The sequence below is a fragment of the Brachyhypopomus gauderio genome, chromosome 13 (genome assembly GCF_052324685.1).
Source record: "Brachyhypopomus gauderio isolate BG-103 chromosome 13, BGAUD_0.2, whole genome shotgun sequence".
Classification (NCBI taxonomy): Eukaryota; Metazoa; Chordata; class Actinopteri; order Gymnotiformes; family Hypopomidae; genus Brachyhypopomus; species Brachyhypopomus gauderio.
This window is the reverse complement of record NC_135223.1, coordinates 15,399,598-15,416,153: the sequence shown is the minus strand read 5'-3', so window position 1 is coordinate 15,416,153 and position 16,556 is coordinate 15,399,598. Positions and strand designations below refer to the sequence as shown.

The 16,556-nt window shown below is 46.3% G+C and overlaps 1 protein-coding gene across 3 annotated transcripts in view; it reads left to right on the top strand.

Annotated features, from left to right (window-relative positions):
* The window catches only part of arhgap29a (Rho GTPase activating protein 29a), a 37,200-nt gene extending 27,377 nt beyond the window's left edge, over nt 1–9,823 (top strand). For all 3 annotated transcript variants that reach the window (XM_076971213.1, XM_076971214.1, XM_076971215.1), the window contains 12 exons: nt 448–585; nt 731–921; nt 2,283–2,449; nt 3,944–4,072; nt 4,864–4,962; nt 5,194–5,357; nt 5,726–5,914; nt 6,025–6,162; nt 6,357–6,589; nt 6,832–7,147; nt 7,479–7,593; nt 7,840–9,823. In XM_076971213.1, coding sequence (XP_076827328.1) covers nt 448–585; nt 731–921; nt 2,283–2,449; nt 3,944–4,072; nt 4,864–4,962; nt 5,194–5,357; nt 5,726–5,914; nt 6,025–6,162; nt 6,357–6,589; nt 6,832–7,147; nt 7,479–7,593; nt 7,840–8,741 — 2,781 coding nt within the window. In that variant the 3' untranslated portion in view covers nt 8,742–9,823. The remainder of the gene's footprint in view (nt 1–447; nt 586–730; nt 922–2,282; nt 2,450–3,943; nt 4,073–4,863; nt 4,963–5,193; nt 5,358–5,725; nt 5,915–6,024; nt 6,163–6,356; nt 6,590–6,831; nt 7,148–7,478; nt 7,594–7,839) is intronic.
* The last annotated feature ends 6,733 nt before the right edge of the window (nt 9,824–16,556 follow it).

The following is a 16,556-nucleotide window of genomic DNA, read 5'->3' as shown; positions in this document are numbered from 1 at the left end:
TTTATGTTTGTGTGCATGCTTGTGTGTGCATGTGTGTGTGTGTGTGTGTGTGTGTGTGTGTGTGTGTGTGTGTGTGTGTGTGTGTGTGTGTGTGTGTGTGTGTGTGTGTGTGTGTGTGCGTGCGTGTGCATGTGTGTGCATGTGTCCGGGTGTGTGCATTTCCTTCACGTCCCTACACACCTTTTTTTGCACAACATTGTGCTCAGTTTTTCTTCTGCTTCTAAATACATTCTGACCTTGTCATACCTTCATGACAGATCCTTTTCAGACAGAGGGGAAGTTACAAAAAAGGAACCAGTCTATGGTCTGGGTAGTAGGCTGTGTGTGTGTGTGTGTGTGTGTGTGTGTGTGTGTGTGTGTGTGTGTGTGTGTGTGTGTGTGTGTGTGTGTGTGTGTGTGTGTGTGTGTGTGTGTGTTTACTGTGTCTCACTGGTGGCTGTATTACAGGCGGAGGAGGCTCAAGAACATTACAAGCACTGCGTTTCGGACGTGGGCATCAAACGGGTGGAGCTGTCCAACGCCAAAAGTGCCATCCTAGCTCAGATTCGCACCATCATCTTTCAGTGTGATCTGACTCTGAAAGCGGTGAGTTATGCTGCACACACTCTCAAACATGGTGGATGTTCACAATGTCCCTCTCAGTTCTGTAGTCCTGTAGTACATTTTGCATCAGCGTGTCTGTCAGAACTTTGGTGACTACGCCGCCTGACGGCTGGTGATTGTTGTCCAGGTGACAGTGAACTGGTTCCAGATGCAGCAGGCACAGGTGGCGTCCCTGCCCGTCAACAACCAGACTCTGTGTGAGAGCTCCAAGCTGTACGAACCTGGTCAGCGCTACACGGACTTCGTGAGGGGGATCGCCTCAGACAGGACCAGAGCCGAGTCCTTCACCTTCCATCTAGCTGAGACTCAAAATGCAGGGTGAGACTCTCTAATGATGATTTGTAAAATCCTCTTAACCAGAGCCCCTTACCAAAGTATTGCATTTTCTACTCAGAAATACGTTTCCTCAGTGCTGGTGCAGATTAGCTTCTGCATATTTAGAACGACAACAAATCAGCTTCTCAGTTATGCAGTTTCTGCAAAGAGGAAGTGAATCACTTTATGCGCAAGTGTAACACTCTCTTTCAATATACACAGCTTACTCCAAAATGCACACACAAGTGAAAAACATTGGTCTGAACACTGTCTGTGGTTGAACCGTTTCCTCCCATTCTTAAACTTTATGGAGGGGAGGGAGAGAATGAGGGAGGAAAGGAAATAAAGAAGCATAGAGATAGGGAGGGAGAGACGGAGGTAGAGAATCTACCACCGCTGAGCAAACACCTGTAGGGCTTTACTAAGGAAATGATAGTGAAGGATAGAACGAAAGAGAACAAAACTGCAGATGAGAGAATGAGGGAGTAATTTTTATTCAGCTGCTGAGTGCAGGAGAACAGGGTGAAGGGGAAGCAGTTAGGGAGGGAAAGAGATAGATAGAGAGAGAGAGAGAGAGAGAGAGAGAGAGAGAGAGAGAGAGAGAGAGAGAGAGAGAGAGAGAGAGAGAGTTTTTTCACTGAGCTCTTGAACCCTAGGAGGCTAGGACATCTTCAGCAGCTGAAGTTCATGTGTGGATCCAGCTCTCAGATCCAGCGGATTGGCAGTGTTTGCAGCTTTGGCCATGGGCTTGCAACTGTAGATGAGGCCTGTTAACACATTCATTTGAAAGCCCTTTGTTTCAGGGCCTTGGAAAGTCAGCAGTGTGATTCACAGGCAGACAGAAAGAGTGCGGAAGAGAAAAAACTGCCCTACGTGTCAATCAAATGCACCGTGGGAAAAAAAACAAAAAAAAAAACAACAAACAGAGAGGAGTGATGTGATTCTGACATGTGGCTGTGTCCTTTAGAGGAAAACCTGCACCACAGTGTGACTGAATGTCACACAGCTGACACTCCCGTTATACTCTACAATCACTCTGTGGTCTCTTCTGGGAGGCTGATTCATCTGCATCTCTCATACACTCATGCAGTTCAGGTTCAAATTGCCCAGAACCAAAATGGGTGTGATGCATTTTCAAACACCCCAGGAAGTGTGAATACAGTGAAGTTGAAATCAAAGCCAAGTGGGATTGTGGGAGAAGAGTTGTGGGCAGTTATTGTGTTAGGACTGTGTCTGAGGTGCATCATGGGAATGAACCGTTAAGCGAGTATGCTGGGGCTCTGCACTCTGCACTCTGCCTTCTGAACTATGCACCTGCAAGTTCACATTTTAAGTTCACGAGTTCACATGGCGCTATCCTGCAGGTCTCCTGTCACCAAGAGGTCCCTGAGCACCAGCCTGTCATCCCAGGGGAACTTGTCCCAAGCGTCCGGAGTTTCCGGAGACTTCCTGAGCTTGGATGAGGTGGAGGGTCCCTTCCCTGCAGGGAAGATCGCAGAGAGACGATCCCACAGCAGCACCGACATTCAAAGTAAACACCACATTCCTGACTTCTTCCCATTTTACTCCACATCCTCATCTTATTCCCATTTCATACCACATTCCCATCTTAATCCCATTTTATTTCACATTTCCATCTCATACACATTTTAGACCACACTCCAGTTTGTGTCTGCACTCAAGGCCACACAGAAAAGCTTTTCTAGCCAGCACTTTGTAGTACGGTTACCCAACACAGTAGAGAAAATGGAAAGGAATAATGCAAAAAAGTGGCATAATCACACCACATATTACACGCACAGTAGAATAAGCCCAAATATTTATAACGTAATGCTGGACAATCCCTGGAGCGCAACACCACACAAAGTGCGCACAGCTGATAGGAAATCAGTTTAACAGCCCAGTAGAAAATCTCTTTGTTCTTTCAGCTGGGATTCTTGTTGGAATACAAGCACTTTTCTGTTAGGCTTTCCTGCGTCACCTCATTAAAGCTCTTGGTGTCGCGCTGGGTGTCGCGCTGGGATTTGTGAGATTTCACACAGCTGTTTGAACCCTCTTCAAAAACAATCACAAGTGGCATCTTCAATTAGATCACTGTAGATCCCATGATAAATGGGAATTGGCTGACTTCCTCTGGAATGCCACTAAGTGAATCAGGCCTCTGAGTGTGAACGCATGGCAGTCATTATCCTGTGGCTGACCCGCTACTCTCACTAATGACTGCAGATCCTATCTGCAGCTCGGAGATGGGGCCGTATCTCCCTTCCTGATAAACGTGTTCCTGATAAAGGGGGAGAGATGAAACAAACGTGTTAGCACCTCCAGACAGGACAATGGAGGCGGTGAGAGAGTGTGGACCAGAAGTGGGTAGGGGGGAGGGGAGGGAGGGACTAGTCACCCGGGACCTCCACCTCAGGCCCAGCCCCTCCATGCAGTACAGCCAATCAGATTTCAGCTCACAAGAGTACTTACCACCTCTGTAACTCCTTGATGTACAGTCAGGACTCTAGTTAGCCTTCGAGTTGATCCTACTGTCTATGATTGCACATCCTCTCTTTAGTATAGCTTACATTTGTAATACACAAAAGGAATACAGCTTTATTAATCTCTCTGGGCTTCTGGGGGATGTTTGACACTTTGTCATGTTGTGATTGAGGCTATTGATTTTCAAATCACTGCAAAATTCCAAACATTCCAGATAGTCCTTCCATAGTGATTGATTATGCTAATTACTCATGCACTTGAAATGCATATCACAAATCTTATCCTGAGAAACGGCCTCCTGATAAAGCTACTGGTGATCTGCCCTGTGAAAGGCCGTGCTGAGTACATTTAATAGGCACAAACCTTTGAAAACTGATAGTCTGTTGAATTGTAAAACCCTGAATGTGGATGTGGATTCTGTTAGTTAATGTGTGTGTGTGTGTGTGTGTGTGTGTGTGTGTGTGTGTGTGTGTGTGTGTGTGTGTGTGTGTGTGTGTGTGTGTGTGTGTGTGTGTGTGTGTGTGTGTGTGTGTTTTCTCAGCTTTACGGATCCAGGCTCCTTTTAAAACATGGGGTGTGGGGACTCAGGGAGGAGGAATGTGCAGTGATTCTGAGAGTGCAGGGGGCAGTAGTGAGTCTCGCTCGATGGACTCCCCTACGGCCAGTCCAGGTGGTGTACATGCACATGCACACACACACACACACACACACACACACACACACACACACACACACACACACACACACACACACACACTTATCTTATCTTCCAAATCTACCAGTCAACATGCATGCAGTAGCCTCTCCTTGTCCCACTGAACATCAAATCATCTCAGCACAATCTCACTCATGAAAATCATGAAGACTCATGGCACTAAGGCTTACATCACTACCAAACAATAGTAAACACAAACATATTAACAAATTAACAGTTTCTATGACCTTCTCATAATTCTCTCAAAAATGTAGTGTTGTCTATAAGTATGTTCAGAACATGTAGATTGTGCATAAATGTGATTAATATTAAACTTTAAAAAAGCTTTATATATATGTAGTCACAGGCCTGCCACACACTCGTCCCAGGCTCAGCAAGGCTGAGCAGAGCAACAGGCCTCCCTCGCTACTCATTAATGGCAGTGTCAGGAACATCAAGGCAGAAACTGATTAGTGATCATGTGTGTGAATGGGTGTCGGGCGGGGCATATGCAGGACATGCCCCACAGCTGGGGGAGAGGCCATAAAGGCAGAGACACTGCTCCTTCACCCCAGAACAGACTCACATGTAGATAGACAGGACTTGAGGAACTACAGGTCTGATAACATAGGCTTTAGCCCAGGACAAAGACACACACACACACACACACACACACACACACACACACACACACACACAGACACTTCCAGTGTTGTGTGCAGTGGTAAACATGAGGCTCATAGTGGGACTCTTGTGTCCTGCTCTAGGCGACTTTAAGAGGAGACTTCCTCGGACCCCGTCCACAGGGACCATGTCTTCAGCGGATGACCTGGACGAGAGAGAACCCCCATCTCCTTCTGATAATGGTGAGTTTGTGGTAAACACAACATGCTCATACACTGTGTCAGACCTCAAAAATGCGAGAGTGTGATCTCCTCAGGGTATGTTGCAAGGCTGTAATGATCTCAATGAACTCATGGTATGTGTGGATTTAGAGGCATGTTGACATCTGCTGTTTATGTTTGTTGGGTATGTTTATAGGGACTGGGATTTCTTAGGAAGTGAAGTTGGATAAAGCGTTTGCCTGTCTTTCTCAGGTCTGAATGAGATGATCACGGAGACGGCCAGCTCTCCCGGACCTTTCCGGAACACGCAGATGTCAAAGGCAGCACAGACACACAAGCTGAGGAAACTGCGAGCACCATCGAAATGCAGAGAGTGTGACAGTCTGGTGGTGTTTCACGGCGCAGAGTGTGAGGAGGTAAGACATGCGTGCACACACACTGCACACACACTGCACACACACGTACGTCGCAACTTTCACATCTGAGAAGGCTTTGTCTTAACTATCTCCCTTGAGGTGTTTGTAATCACATTCCTCTAAGAGAACAAGGAATTAAATCATCTATTAAATGCACTTTCCCTAAAAACTGCAAACACTGCTGTTTTTTGTTTTTTTTTATATTCCTACCAGTTTGCATCCTATGATACAACAATAATTAATTATGTTTTCCCTACAGTATTGATGTGTTTAAGAAAACTTGTGGTTTATACATTTTTAAGCACATTCTGTGTTTGTTTTTCTTTCCTTCTTGTTTCTCTTCCTGTCCTGTTCTCTTCCTGTACCAGTGTTCTCTTGCCTGCCATAAGAAGTGTTTGGAGACTCTGGCCATCCAGTGTGGGCATAAGAAACTGCAGGGGAAGCTCCACCTGTTTGCCGTGGATTTCGCCCAGGCCGCGAGGAACAGCCCTGATGGAGTCCCCTTCATCATCAAGAAGTGCACATCTGAGATTGAGAACAGAGCCCTGGGCATCAAGGTGTGTGCCTCCTGTCCTTCAGATGCTTCCCGCACGGCAGCGATCTACCCCCAGGGTGTGCACCCTAGCCACGGACATTTACATGCACTGACGTCTGGTTGATTTTGCAGGGAATCTACAGGGTGAATGGGGCTAAATCACGAGTAGAAAAGCTGTGCCAGGCCTTTGAGAATGGCAAAGATTTGGTGGAGCTGTCTGATCTCTACCCCCATGACATCAGCAATGTGCTCAAACTCTACCTGCGCCAGGTAACCATGAGCACCTGTAGTGGGTGTTTACCATTCTTCTGTCTCCGTGTGCAGCGCTCACCTTGAACTACAGATAAAAAAGGTTCTTGCATGGTACTATTTATATGGATATTATTAATCTGAAAAGTCTGTGGTCGGCTGTCCTATAAATGATCTAAATTAAATTGAAGACACATGCCATGTTCTCCACGCAGCTTCCAGAACCTCTCATCCTCTTCCGCTATTATAACGACTTTATTGGCCTGGCGAAGGAGAGTCAGAGCATTATCGTGGATGAGGTGGAGGCGTCCCGTGGGAGCCCCGCCTCCGAGGCCCCGCCCGTTAGTGTGGAGCTCAACCGCGTCCTCTTCAAGATCAAAGACCTGTTGCGGCAGCTGCCCTCAGCCCACTACAAAACACTGCAGCTACTCATGCGACACCTCCACAGGTGAGTTACCAAGCCCCGCCCCCCAGAACTGCCAGCCCTGAAGTGTTCAATACTGCAATGCAGTAATGCAGTGATAGTGAATTACCCAATGAATACCACATATGAATTATGAGTTTACAAAAATGATCAGGTTAAGTTTACATTGGTCATTTAGAGCCATTATGATCGCAGACATGATTGCATGATTGTTGACTTTTGCAGTGCGGTCTGACATGATTTTCTCATTCCTCTCTCTTGACCAGAGTGACAGAAAAGGCAGAGGAGAACAAAATGACCGCCAGCAACCTGGGCATCATCTTCGGCCCCACGCTGATCAAGCCGCGGCAGGCAGACGCCGACGTCTCGCTCTCATCACTGGTGGACTATCCCTACCAGGCCCTGATCGTTGAGCTTCTCATCAGACATTACGAGATGATCTTTGACATTCCTCTGAGCCCCCTCCCAGCCTCCTCCCCCATGAGGGAAAGCTCCCCCTTGCCCATCAAGTCCCGCTTAACTCCACAGGAGAAGGAACAGCGTCTGAACCGCCACTCCAGGTCCCTGGTGGACATTAAGGAGGTTAGTGAGGGGCTGTGGGACGTGCCCGTTGGTTAGTGAGCACATCAGTCAGCACTCAGTATTCCCTTTTAAATTTTTTATTGCTATTGCTCTACTTAAATCCTTCCTACTTAAAGTTTTGCACGTGCTGTGGCAAATTTTTCAAACCAGCCAGTATTACGTTCCAGACATTAATAATCCCAGCAGAGATGAACAGACAGCAGTGCCTCTCAGCCTCAGGTCCTGCTTCTCATACATCTGAGTCAGGACTTTGTCATCAGTCTTCTGGACGACTGTGTCCCGCACTTGGGTGTAGATGTTCAGACTAAAACCCTGTCTTGTGTCTCTACAGCAGCGTCAGTGCAACAAGACGTACAAGAGGCACTCCTCCGTCATCCCTTCCACCCACCTCCTGGAGGAGGTGAAGGAGGTGAAATTCAGACCAGATGGGAAGGATTTTGCTCCAGGTTAGTCTTACTCTTCCCTGTACTCTTCAATATCCTGCACGCAGGTCCAGGCTCTCATTAATCTCATGCTTGGGACTGTTTTATATTATTATCAATGCATAGTAGTTCATAAATATATGCATTAAATAACGCAATAGTCTAGTAACTCTTAACTTAATAGTTTAATAGTACTGACTCGTTTATTTTTAAATGTTGTGTTTAACATTTAATAATTGTTATAAAAGACTAAAATGTCTTTTCTTGTAGTTGTGGACGGTGATTCGGAGAGCCTGAATGGTCTGCTGTCCTCAAGTGTCCCTGAAGTACAGAACTCTCCTGGTCTGGGTAGGCGGAGCCACGTGAGCAGGGTGCAACTCCGCCCACCACGCTCCAAACTGGTTTCTCGGCCGCTTAGCATGCCTGCTGAACGCCTCCTCAACCCCACCACCCGGGTCGACGAACGCAATGCCCGCAACTCTGCTCACCAGACGGATGTCAGATGTTGCGACCCTGCCATCGAGGAGCTGTCTGAAGAAGAGAAGCCCAGAGTGAAGGCCAGGAGCCACCACAGGAACACCTCCATTGACACACACACCCTGCGCAGGACTTGGGATAAGCAGTACAAGCACTATGACATCACCGCACGGACCGCCGCGATCGTGGGCAGGCTGCCAGCAGACGTTGAAACAGGACACACCGGCTCACGATCCGCTTCTCCACTACAGGACTTCTCGTCTGAGCATGCCAAACCCAGCGCTAACAAGCCCAGTGCAGTAGCTGGGCGATCCGGACCGGTTCTCCGCAGAGAAGGCAATGTATTTGATTACAGCTCCGCCCCCCCGGCTTTCAGACCGCCTCGGACACTGCAGCCACCCCCGGGAACCTTCTACAAACCGCCAGGCAGCCAGACCAAAACCACAGTGGACAGCTGTGCAAAGACGGCAGCATTAAATACAAATGATGTAGAGGAGGAAGAGGAACAATTTGGCCTTGAGGTCTCTGTGGATGGCCCCGAGGAAGAGGCTGATCCCATTGGTCCTCTCTCCCCTTCACAGTCTTCCAGCTCCAGCCCAGAGGAGGGGGATAAGACCCAAACCAAGCCAGTCTACCAGAGACTCCGGGCCAGGCGGGTGCAGGACTTTGAGAACAGAGAAGCTCATTTCGTGTGAGGAGATGCCAGAACAGTATAAGATGTGGATCATATTATTGTTTGTATGAGCAAATGCATGTGTGTTTATATACACAACATATCTAAAAAAAAAATAATTGATGAACTGTGAAGAGACCCATTGAAGTGGTGTGGGTAGGTATGTGTGTGTAGGTGTGCACACACACACACATACACTAATATATTGCTCGTTATGTTTGCAAATAGAAAATGGCAGCTTGTAATGATCAAACAAGCACATGGACCAGTATTAATACACAATGCACTTAGACTGTCTCAGATGAAAACGAGCACCTAAACATTAGGTCCAGATGAAATGTAAAGGATACAAAGTCATGAGAGTAAATGCACAACAAAGATTTTAGCGTTGCTACTCGGCCCAGCGGCAGGACTGCTATTGAACTGTGCAATTTAATTTTTTATCATTTGCATTGTACTAAACTTTTAATATATTCTTTCATGATATGTTCTGCATTCTGTGTGTGTTTTACACCAAATACAAGTTGATCAAAACTGTTACAATTGCGTGGTATCATCACCATCTTACAGCAAATGAATGCACTTACAAAGACCAAGGCTTCGGTCGTGTCGACCGCGTGACATTTGTAATGCAGTATTTTTTCAGGATTACTTGTGCTGTACAGAACAGAAAGATGCAATATGCACGTGCCTGTCAAAGCTGGGTGTTCCCGTTCTGTGACCATTTTTATTATTACTCACTCACTGCACCTATGTTGGTCTTATGTATCATTGACTTACACAGTTTTGTGCACAGACCATGTTTTTGTATTTTTACATTAACATTTAGACCCTGTTTCTGTGGGCTTTCTTTAATATCTAAATCATTAAACATATTTTCCCAAAGGTTTTTTATATAAATGTATACACATTTAAGATATTTCAACAAAAGTTGATCTTGACAAAATAAGTGCTTGTTTTACTGTATGTATCAGAGTGAGTAAAGACGCATAGAAGGGCTTCCCTGCTGGGCATTGTTTTTACCTTTGATTCCGGTGTACGAAACAGGTAGCCTACATGTGAGAACCCACGTTTGTAATTTATTAAAAAATTATTGAGCACAAATGTGCATCTATTTATTTTTCGTGCCTACAGCACCCGAAAGGTCGTACGTGCAGCCTACTAGAAGTAACAGAATACCAAGGTTTGACATTGTGTGCCGTGTTTTTCAGTTTCGGAATGAAACTTTAACTCAGCATCGAAGTGACGGATTAAAACAATCTGATTACTACCACTTCCTCACCATGAAAGGAATGCATGACTCGCGTGTAATAAAGCCATCATCAATTATATCCATAGACGCAAGTATTTTATTTATGGCGAGTTTCATTTTCTTGTAGTTCATATGGTGTTCCTGGAAAATTTTAATAATAAACAAAATATTCCTTAGTTCTTAAAGGCATAAGAAAAGCTCCTTGTGTATCGGTCACATAACGAAACTGTCAGATAATTGTCAGTCGGACACTGTGCGGACGTGACAGACATTGTTTAATCATTCGGCGCGAAACTCTTGTTGTGTTTGTCAGTCGGTAGAGCGAGTGTGTACGTGCTGTTAGTGCACGTGCGTGCTCTCACAGGTGATGATAATGGCTGACAGGCGGGAATTAATGGAGGTGGGGGTTGGGGTTTGGAAAAATGTGTTCCTTTTGTTTTTGGTCTTTGTTTTAAACCTAAAAACTCGCAGGGTCATGCGGCCTAGATAACATAGACCCACACCCAAGGTCTCAAAACAGGACGGTGGAATAAACGAACCCTCAGAACGAAGAGTCTTGGAAAATGTTACAATCTGATCATTCCGTATACCCAACCTTGAATTCGAGACCCGATAATTTGACGATTCCGTCAAATATGCCCAACCTTGAAATTGTTAACATGTTTATTGTCAGAATCGTCAGAAGTCACTATCTTAACACAGTGCACATCAGTCATTATTGAACGGTACAATGGTGTCGATCTACATTCCTTGCGAGCCAAAGTAGCGCGTGCCTTTTCTTTATCTGATTATTCAGTGAACGGAGGCCTCGATAATTATGAGTTGAAGGTGATGATAAGAAGGTGAGTTGATCTGGGTGTAGAACTCTAGACCTAGATTGAAAGTCTGGGGCTTTTCAAAACAAGGAGGCACCAGCTAGTCCACATTGTTGTCCAGCTCATAAGATATTCGATCCAGTTTGTGATAAATTGATATGATGGTGTGTTCAGGAAGAGAACAAATGTGAATTGGCATGTTGTTATTAGGCCTACCTCTATTGTAAAGATTCTCGACTCTTTATTTATTAGTTGTCTTCTGCAATAGCAATGATTGTAATAGTTCTATAATAATAACAATAATAGAAAATAACATAATTTCACTATTTTATTTTATTTTAGGAATATGTTATCTTCCTTTTGTGCTTGGTATGTCTGTCTCTTATTATGTGACCTGGAGCTTAACTTCAAGAACATAATAACTGCAAATTAAATTGCCACCCAGGATCAGTACAAAAATATCACATTCTGTATTTTTAACAATTTTCCCAGATTGTTCAGCCCTATCTCTGTTTTATGTGAGTTTTATGTGAGATCTGTTTTTCATTTTCCCTCCTTCAGGAAGGTGAGTTTCCTCACAGTTTTCTACCCTCTACAGTAGGAGGTGAGGGACTGTGTGTTTCTCCACCCTCTACAGTAGAAGGTGAGGGACTGTGTGTTTCTCCACCCTCTACAGTAGGAGGTGAGGGACTGTGTGTTTCTCCACCCTCTACAGTAGGAGGTGAGGGACTGTGTGGTTCTCCATCCTCTACAGTAGAAGGTGAGGGACTGTGTGTTTCTCCACCCTCTACAGTAGGTGGTGAGGGACTGTGTGTTTCTCCACCCTCTACAGTAGGAGGTGAGGGACTGTGTGGTTCTCCATCCTCTACAGTAGAAGGTGAGGGACTGTGTGTTTCTCCATCCTCTACAGTAGAAGGTGAGGGACTGTGTGTTTCTCCACCCTCTACAGTAGGAGGTGAGGGACTGTGTGTTTCTCCACCCTCTACAGTAGGTGGTAAGGGACTGTGTGTTTCTCCATCCTCTACAGTAGAAGGTGAGGGACTGTGTGTTTCTCCATCCTCTACAGTAGGAGGTGAGGGACTGTGTGTTTCTCCACCCTCTACAGTAGAAGGTGAGGGACTGTGTTTCTCCATCCTCTACAGTAGAAGGTGAGGGACTGTGTTTCTCCACCCTCTACAGTAGGTGGTGAGGGACTGTGTGTTTCTCCGGGGGGTGGCGAACGTAATTTGTTGAGTGGATTGCAGATTGGCTACCGTGAATGTCAATCAAAATACAACCGTCAGTGCAGATGTGCGATTCATCTACTACTATTTTATGTGACGCGATCTACGCACATTCCTTCGCGATCGACCGTCACTTCCTTCCGATCGACGTAATGAGCACCCCTGCTCTACAGTACAAGGTGAGGGACTGTGTCTTTCTCCACCCTCTACAGTAGAAGGTGAGGGACTGTGTTTTTCCATCCTCCTTTGTGGAGATCACAAAGGTTGAGGAGTGCTCGCTCACCAAACTGCCAACAAATGTCTTTCAGTGTTTTTATTCTCAATAATTACTTAGCCTGTAAGAAATTACCCAGCATTTATATGTCCTAATACACACTCTAATAACTATATACCATTCATCTTAGTGTGTCGTGTCATTTCACCTTTTAAGGTCATCCCAGATGTGATGTATTTAATACAACAATAAAATGAAAAAGTCAGCTTTGCTCGGCCAGTTTAGTGTGACTCTAAAAGGGCTCTTGTCATTGCAGGCCACTTCCCAGCTGAAGCCGGGCCCTCTGCCGGCATCCTGCCCTTTCTCCTGGGCTTCTACACCCGTGCCAATGAACCCTGTGTCCAGCAGCCGATTGGTGGCCGTCCTCCAGGCCTTGTGTCCAACTACGGCAGCTCTATGTGGGCTCCCTGCTGGAGAGACAGCTCCCTCACATGGCAGGGTGTGTAGGGCAGGGGCAACTGCATAGTGACTTTACATCGTATGTATGATGAGTTTAATGAATGTGTAAATTAATGTGTGACAGCTGTAGTGTGTATATTGTATATACAGTATATATATATATATATATATATATATATATATGTATAGAGTACATACCAAATTCAAATTAACCTGTAGGTACCCAGCAGAAAACCTACTCTTTCTACCCCCCAATCTACCAAGTACATAAACGGAACCCGTCTGGGTTTGAGAGTGACCTCCCACATCTCCGCTGGGACATCTGACTGAGCTGCAGCACCATGTTGTGTAATTGGGGTAGGCCAAGGCGCACTGCTGGGCTGACAGCACTGACACAGAAGAGGTCTCAATGGTGCTCTGTGGAAATACCCACAATGCACCTGGAGCTGGGGGGGGGTCTTATCTCACTTATTGATTTATGGTAGAGAGTCACTAAGTTACTGACCCCTCAGCACTCATTCACTATCTCTCCATCTCTTCCTCTCTACATCTGTCCCACTTTCTCTTCGTCTCTTCCCCTTGCTATCACTCCCCTTTTAACAATATCTTTCATTTCTCGTTTTCTTTCCAAACTCCTTTTTGCTTTCACTCCCTTTCTTAATGGTAGTGTCTTTTTTTGTCATTCTCTCTCCTTCTCTTTTTTATGACCTGCCTCACTTAGGATCTACCCCTTCACTTTCTATCAGTTTCTGATTCTTGGACCTAACCTCTCTCTAACTCACTGCCCCCAGCCGTCCTCTCTCTCTCTCTCTCTCTCTCTCTCTCTCTCTCTCTCTCTCTCTCTCTCTCTCTCTCTCTTTCTCTCTCTCTCTCCCTTCTACATTCTCTTCACATATCTCCCTTCTCTTTCTGTGATTGGTGTGGGCTTGAGTTAATGAAAGCACTGAGAATGCCATTTAATTAAGTTTTCCACTTAACCTCTCACACCGAACTGTTTCTTGAGCTGAGTGGACGTTTCTGAAGTCTTCAGTGGAGACGGGGTCAAAATGCCTCGCATTCCATCCACATTCTGTCCTTCTCCATCTTCTCTGAGGACGGTCCAACCCACTCAGCAGCTGGAGAGTCCACTTGAAGTCCTCCCAGAGGAATGCCCCACAACACGTCGAAGTGCTGCATTCTTGCTGTAGCCATTGCCGTCGCCAAGGGTCATTCCGCATGCTAACGACCCCGTCCTCTCATTGCTCTGGTCCCTGGGCAGGTAGGGGCTGCGTCCTCGTACCTGCTCCGAGACGTCCCTCGCGTTCGGTCGGCCCTAAGGTCCAAGCCGATCAGGTACTCTGCTCTGCCGCACACGTGCGAGCTTCTCTCCACCAGCCCTTGATCTGACTCTTCTCATTGACAACATAATCGCTAGTGAGGTAGTGAAGTCTCAGGTTTCAGGTAGTTTGTGCACCTTCGATCTCAGCTCGGGGGGGGCAGGCAGGTGGCCTGTGTGGGGGTCTATGCAGGTGGCAGCCCTGTGAGCTCTGTGCACATCATTCTCCCGAGACCCCAGCACCCTCCCCGCCCCCAGCTGAACAGCTGAATTCTTTCTGTTCAGGCTGTTTTAAATGTGAGTTGAGCGGAGCTCCGGCAGGTCTCAGTGTCGCTCCCTACTGGTGCGGTGCGGCGTTACACACCCAGTTTCAGGGGAGCGGAGTACAGGCGGGAGCCGCAGGCCACAGTGACAAAGGCTCAGACTGCAGGAATGACATCAGTGTTAAAAAGGCTCTTTAATGGCTTTCATATGGAAATGTTTTTAGGGGGTGGCGAGGAACGCAGGGCTTTCTGTCTTCTGAGGCCCTTCTCAGGGACGCCTAATTCAGAGCCAACACAGAACTGACTGGATAAGCCCTTAGCAACTAATCAGACAGAAAGGGAGTGAGAGAGAGAGAGAGAGAGAGAGAGGGATGGCGTGAACAGGACATCTGTCAGTTGAGTGACAGGTTCACACACGTCTGACTCGCACGCGTAACCTATATTCGCAAACGTGCATTTCACCTACGTATGAGTGTCCGTGGCAACTGCCTTTGCCAGGCTCATTAATATTGACATTGTAATGAGATGCTGTGTGGATTTTAGCACTCGTATACACACACACACACGCAGACCACATGCAGCGTGGTGTATAATAGGGCTTGTGGGAGTTGCGGAATGTGGACAGAGGGTCAGAGTGGAGCATGGTGTTGCTGGCTGGCTGACTGTGTTTTGGTGTGTGTGTGTGTGTGTGTGTGTGTGTGTGTGTGTGTGTGTGTGTGTGTGTGTGTGTGTGTGTGTGTGTGTGTCCGTGTCCAATTTGTTGGAGTAGTGCCAAGCTAAGGCTTGTGTGTGTTTGTATCTGTTCTTGCCAGTGCATGTGTGCAATAAGAAAAGGCTGGGATATGCAGTCACAGCCTATGCATTTGGCACATGCCCATATGCTTATGTGTACCGAATGTTCTGTGCCATAACAGGCAGTGTATACACTATAGTGCTTTCATTGTACATGAAGCCAATTCATCCTTTACAACGATGCAACATTTATAGTGAGAGATTTCTATTAACCATGTTATGAACAATTATGTGATTTCATTATAAAAATTCCAGTTTTTTTTTTTTTTTAGAGGTCCGTGCTGGGGGATAATGATTGGATGAGGTCTGTGCTGGGGCATAATGATTGGATGAGGTCTGTGCTGGGGGATAATGATTGGATGAGGTCTGTGCTGGGGTATAATGATTGGATGAGGTCTGTGCTGGGGGATAATGATTGGATGAGGTCTGTGCTGGGGGATAATGATTGGATGAGGTCTGTGCTGGGGCATAATGATTGGATGAGGTCTGTGCTGGGGGATAATGATTGGATGAGGTCTGTGCTGGGGTATAATGATTGGAGGCTCTGCAAGGAAGAATGGCAGAGGATCCCCAAATCCAGGTATCAAAAACGTGTTGCATCCTTCACCAAGAAGACTCGTGGCTGTACTAGTTCAAGAGTGCTTCTACTCAATACAGCATATGTATTCTGATACCATCCCCTTGATCTCTCTGTTTTCTCCCTTCCTCTCCTACACACGATCCATTAACGACAATTCAGTTGTCTCCTGTGTTGTCCAGTCTGTGGCAGTGTGCAGACATGTCCAAGAGGAAGGATGTCTTATTTTGGAGTGCGCTTACTAAACTCAAGCCCATTGTACTTGGAGTCAGCTGTGTGGCTTCCAGGCACTATGAGGTCCAGCAGTGACACACTGCTTCTGGAAGTCCTGGTTCAGCACACAGGATGTGCGTTTAGTCACTTTCCAATAGAGCGCTGAACTAATTCAACAGGCCTCATCAGTCATATGAGTTCTTTGTAATGAGAAACCCATACACAAGGTTCTCATGCTGTTTCTGGACAGACCTTCCTACATGTATCATATTCCTGTGATATGAAGTGTCTTTATATTTGTATAAAATATGTAATTTGTGAAATACATATGTGTAATGTATAGCCGCCACCACACACACACCCTCCTATGCCACTCCCATCCAGGTGTCTCTGGATCTGAGTAGCCTCTCGTGTGGAGTCGGTCCGCCCTCCCGGGCCTGTGTGCTCTCTGCCGTGTCTGAGGAGCTCCGAGCACTACGTTCAAACATTCTCCCTCCTCTTTACCCCCTAAAGGTTCAGATAAGGCCGTATTTTTAGCAGCCAGGAAATCACAGTTTCTTCCGTTTGGTGTTTTTTTTTTATGTCTTTACGTAAACACACGGCAGCGGCGCGGTGGTTCGTGCGTATGCGGAAGGCTCATTTCAGCTGGAGCCCTTTTTTCTACTCCACACACGCCCTGGCCTTCCATTAATCTCCACCTGTCAGCCAGCCAGT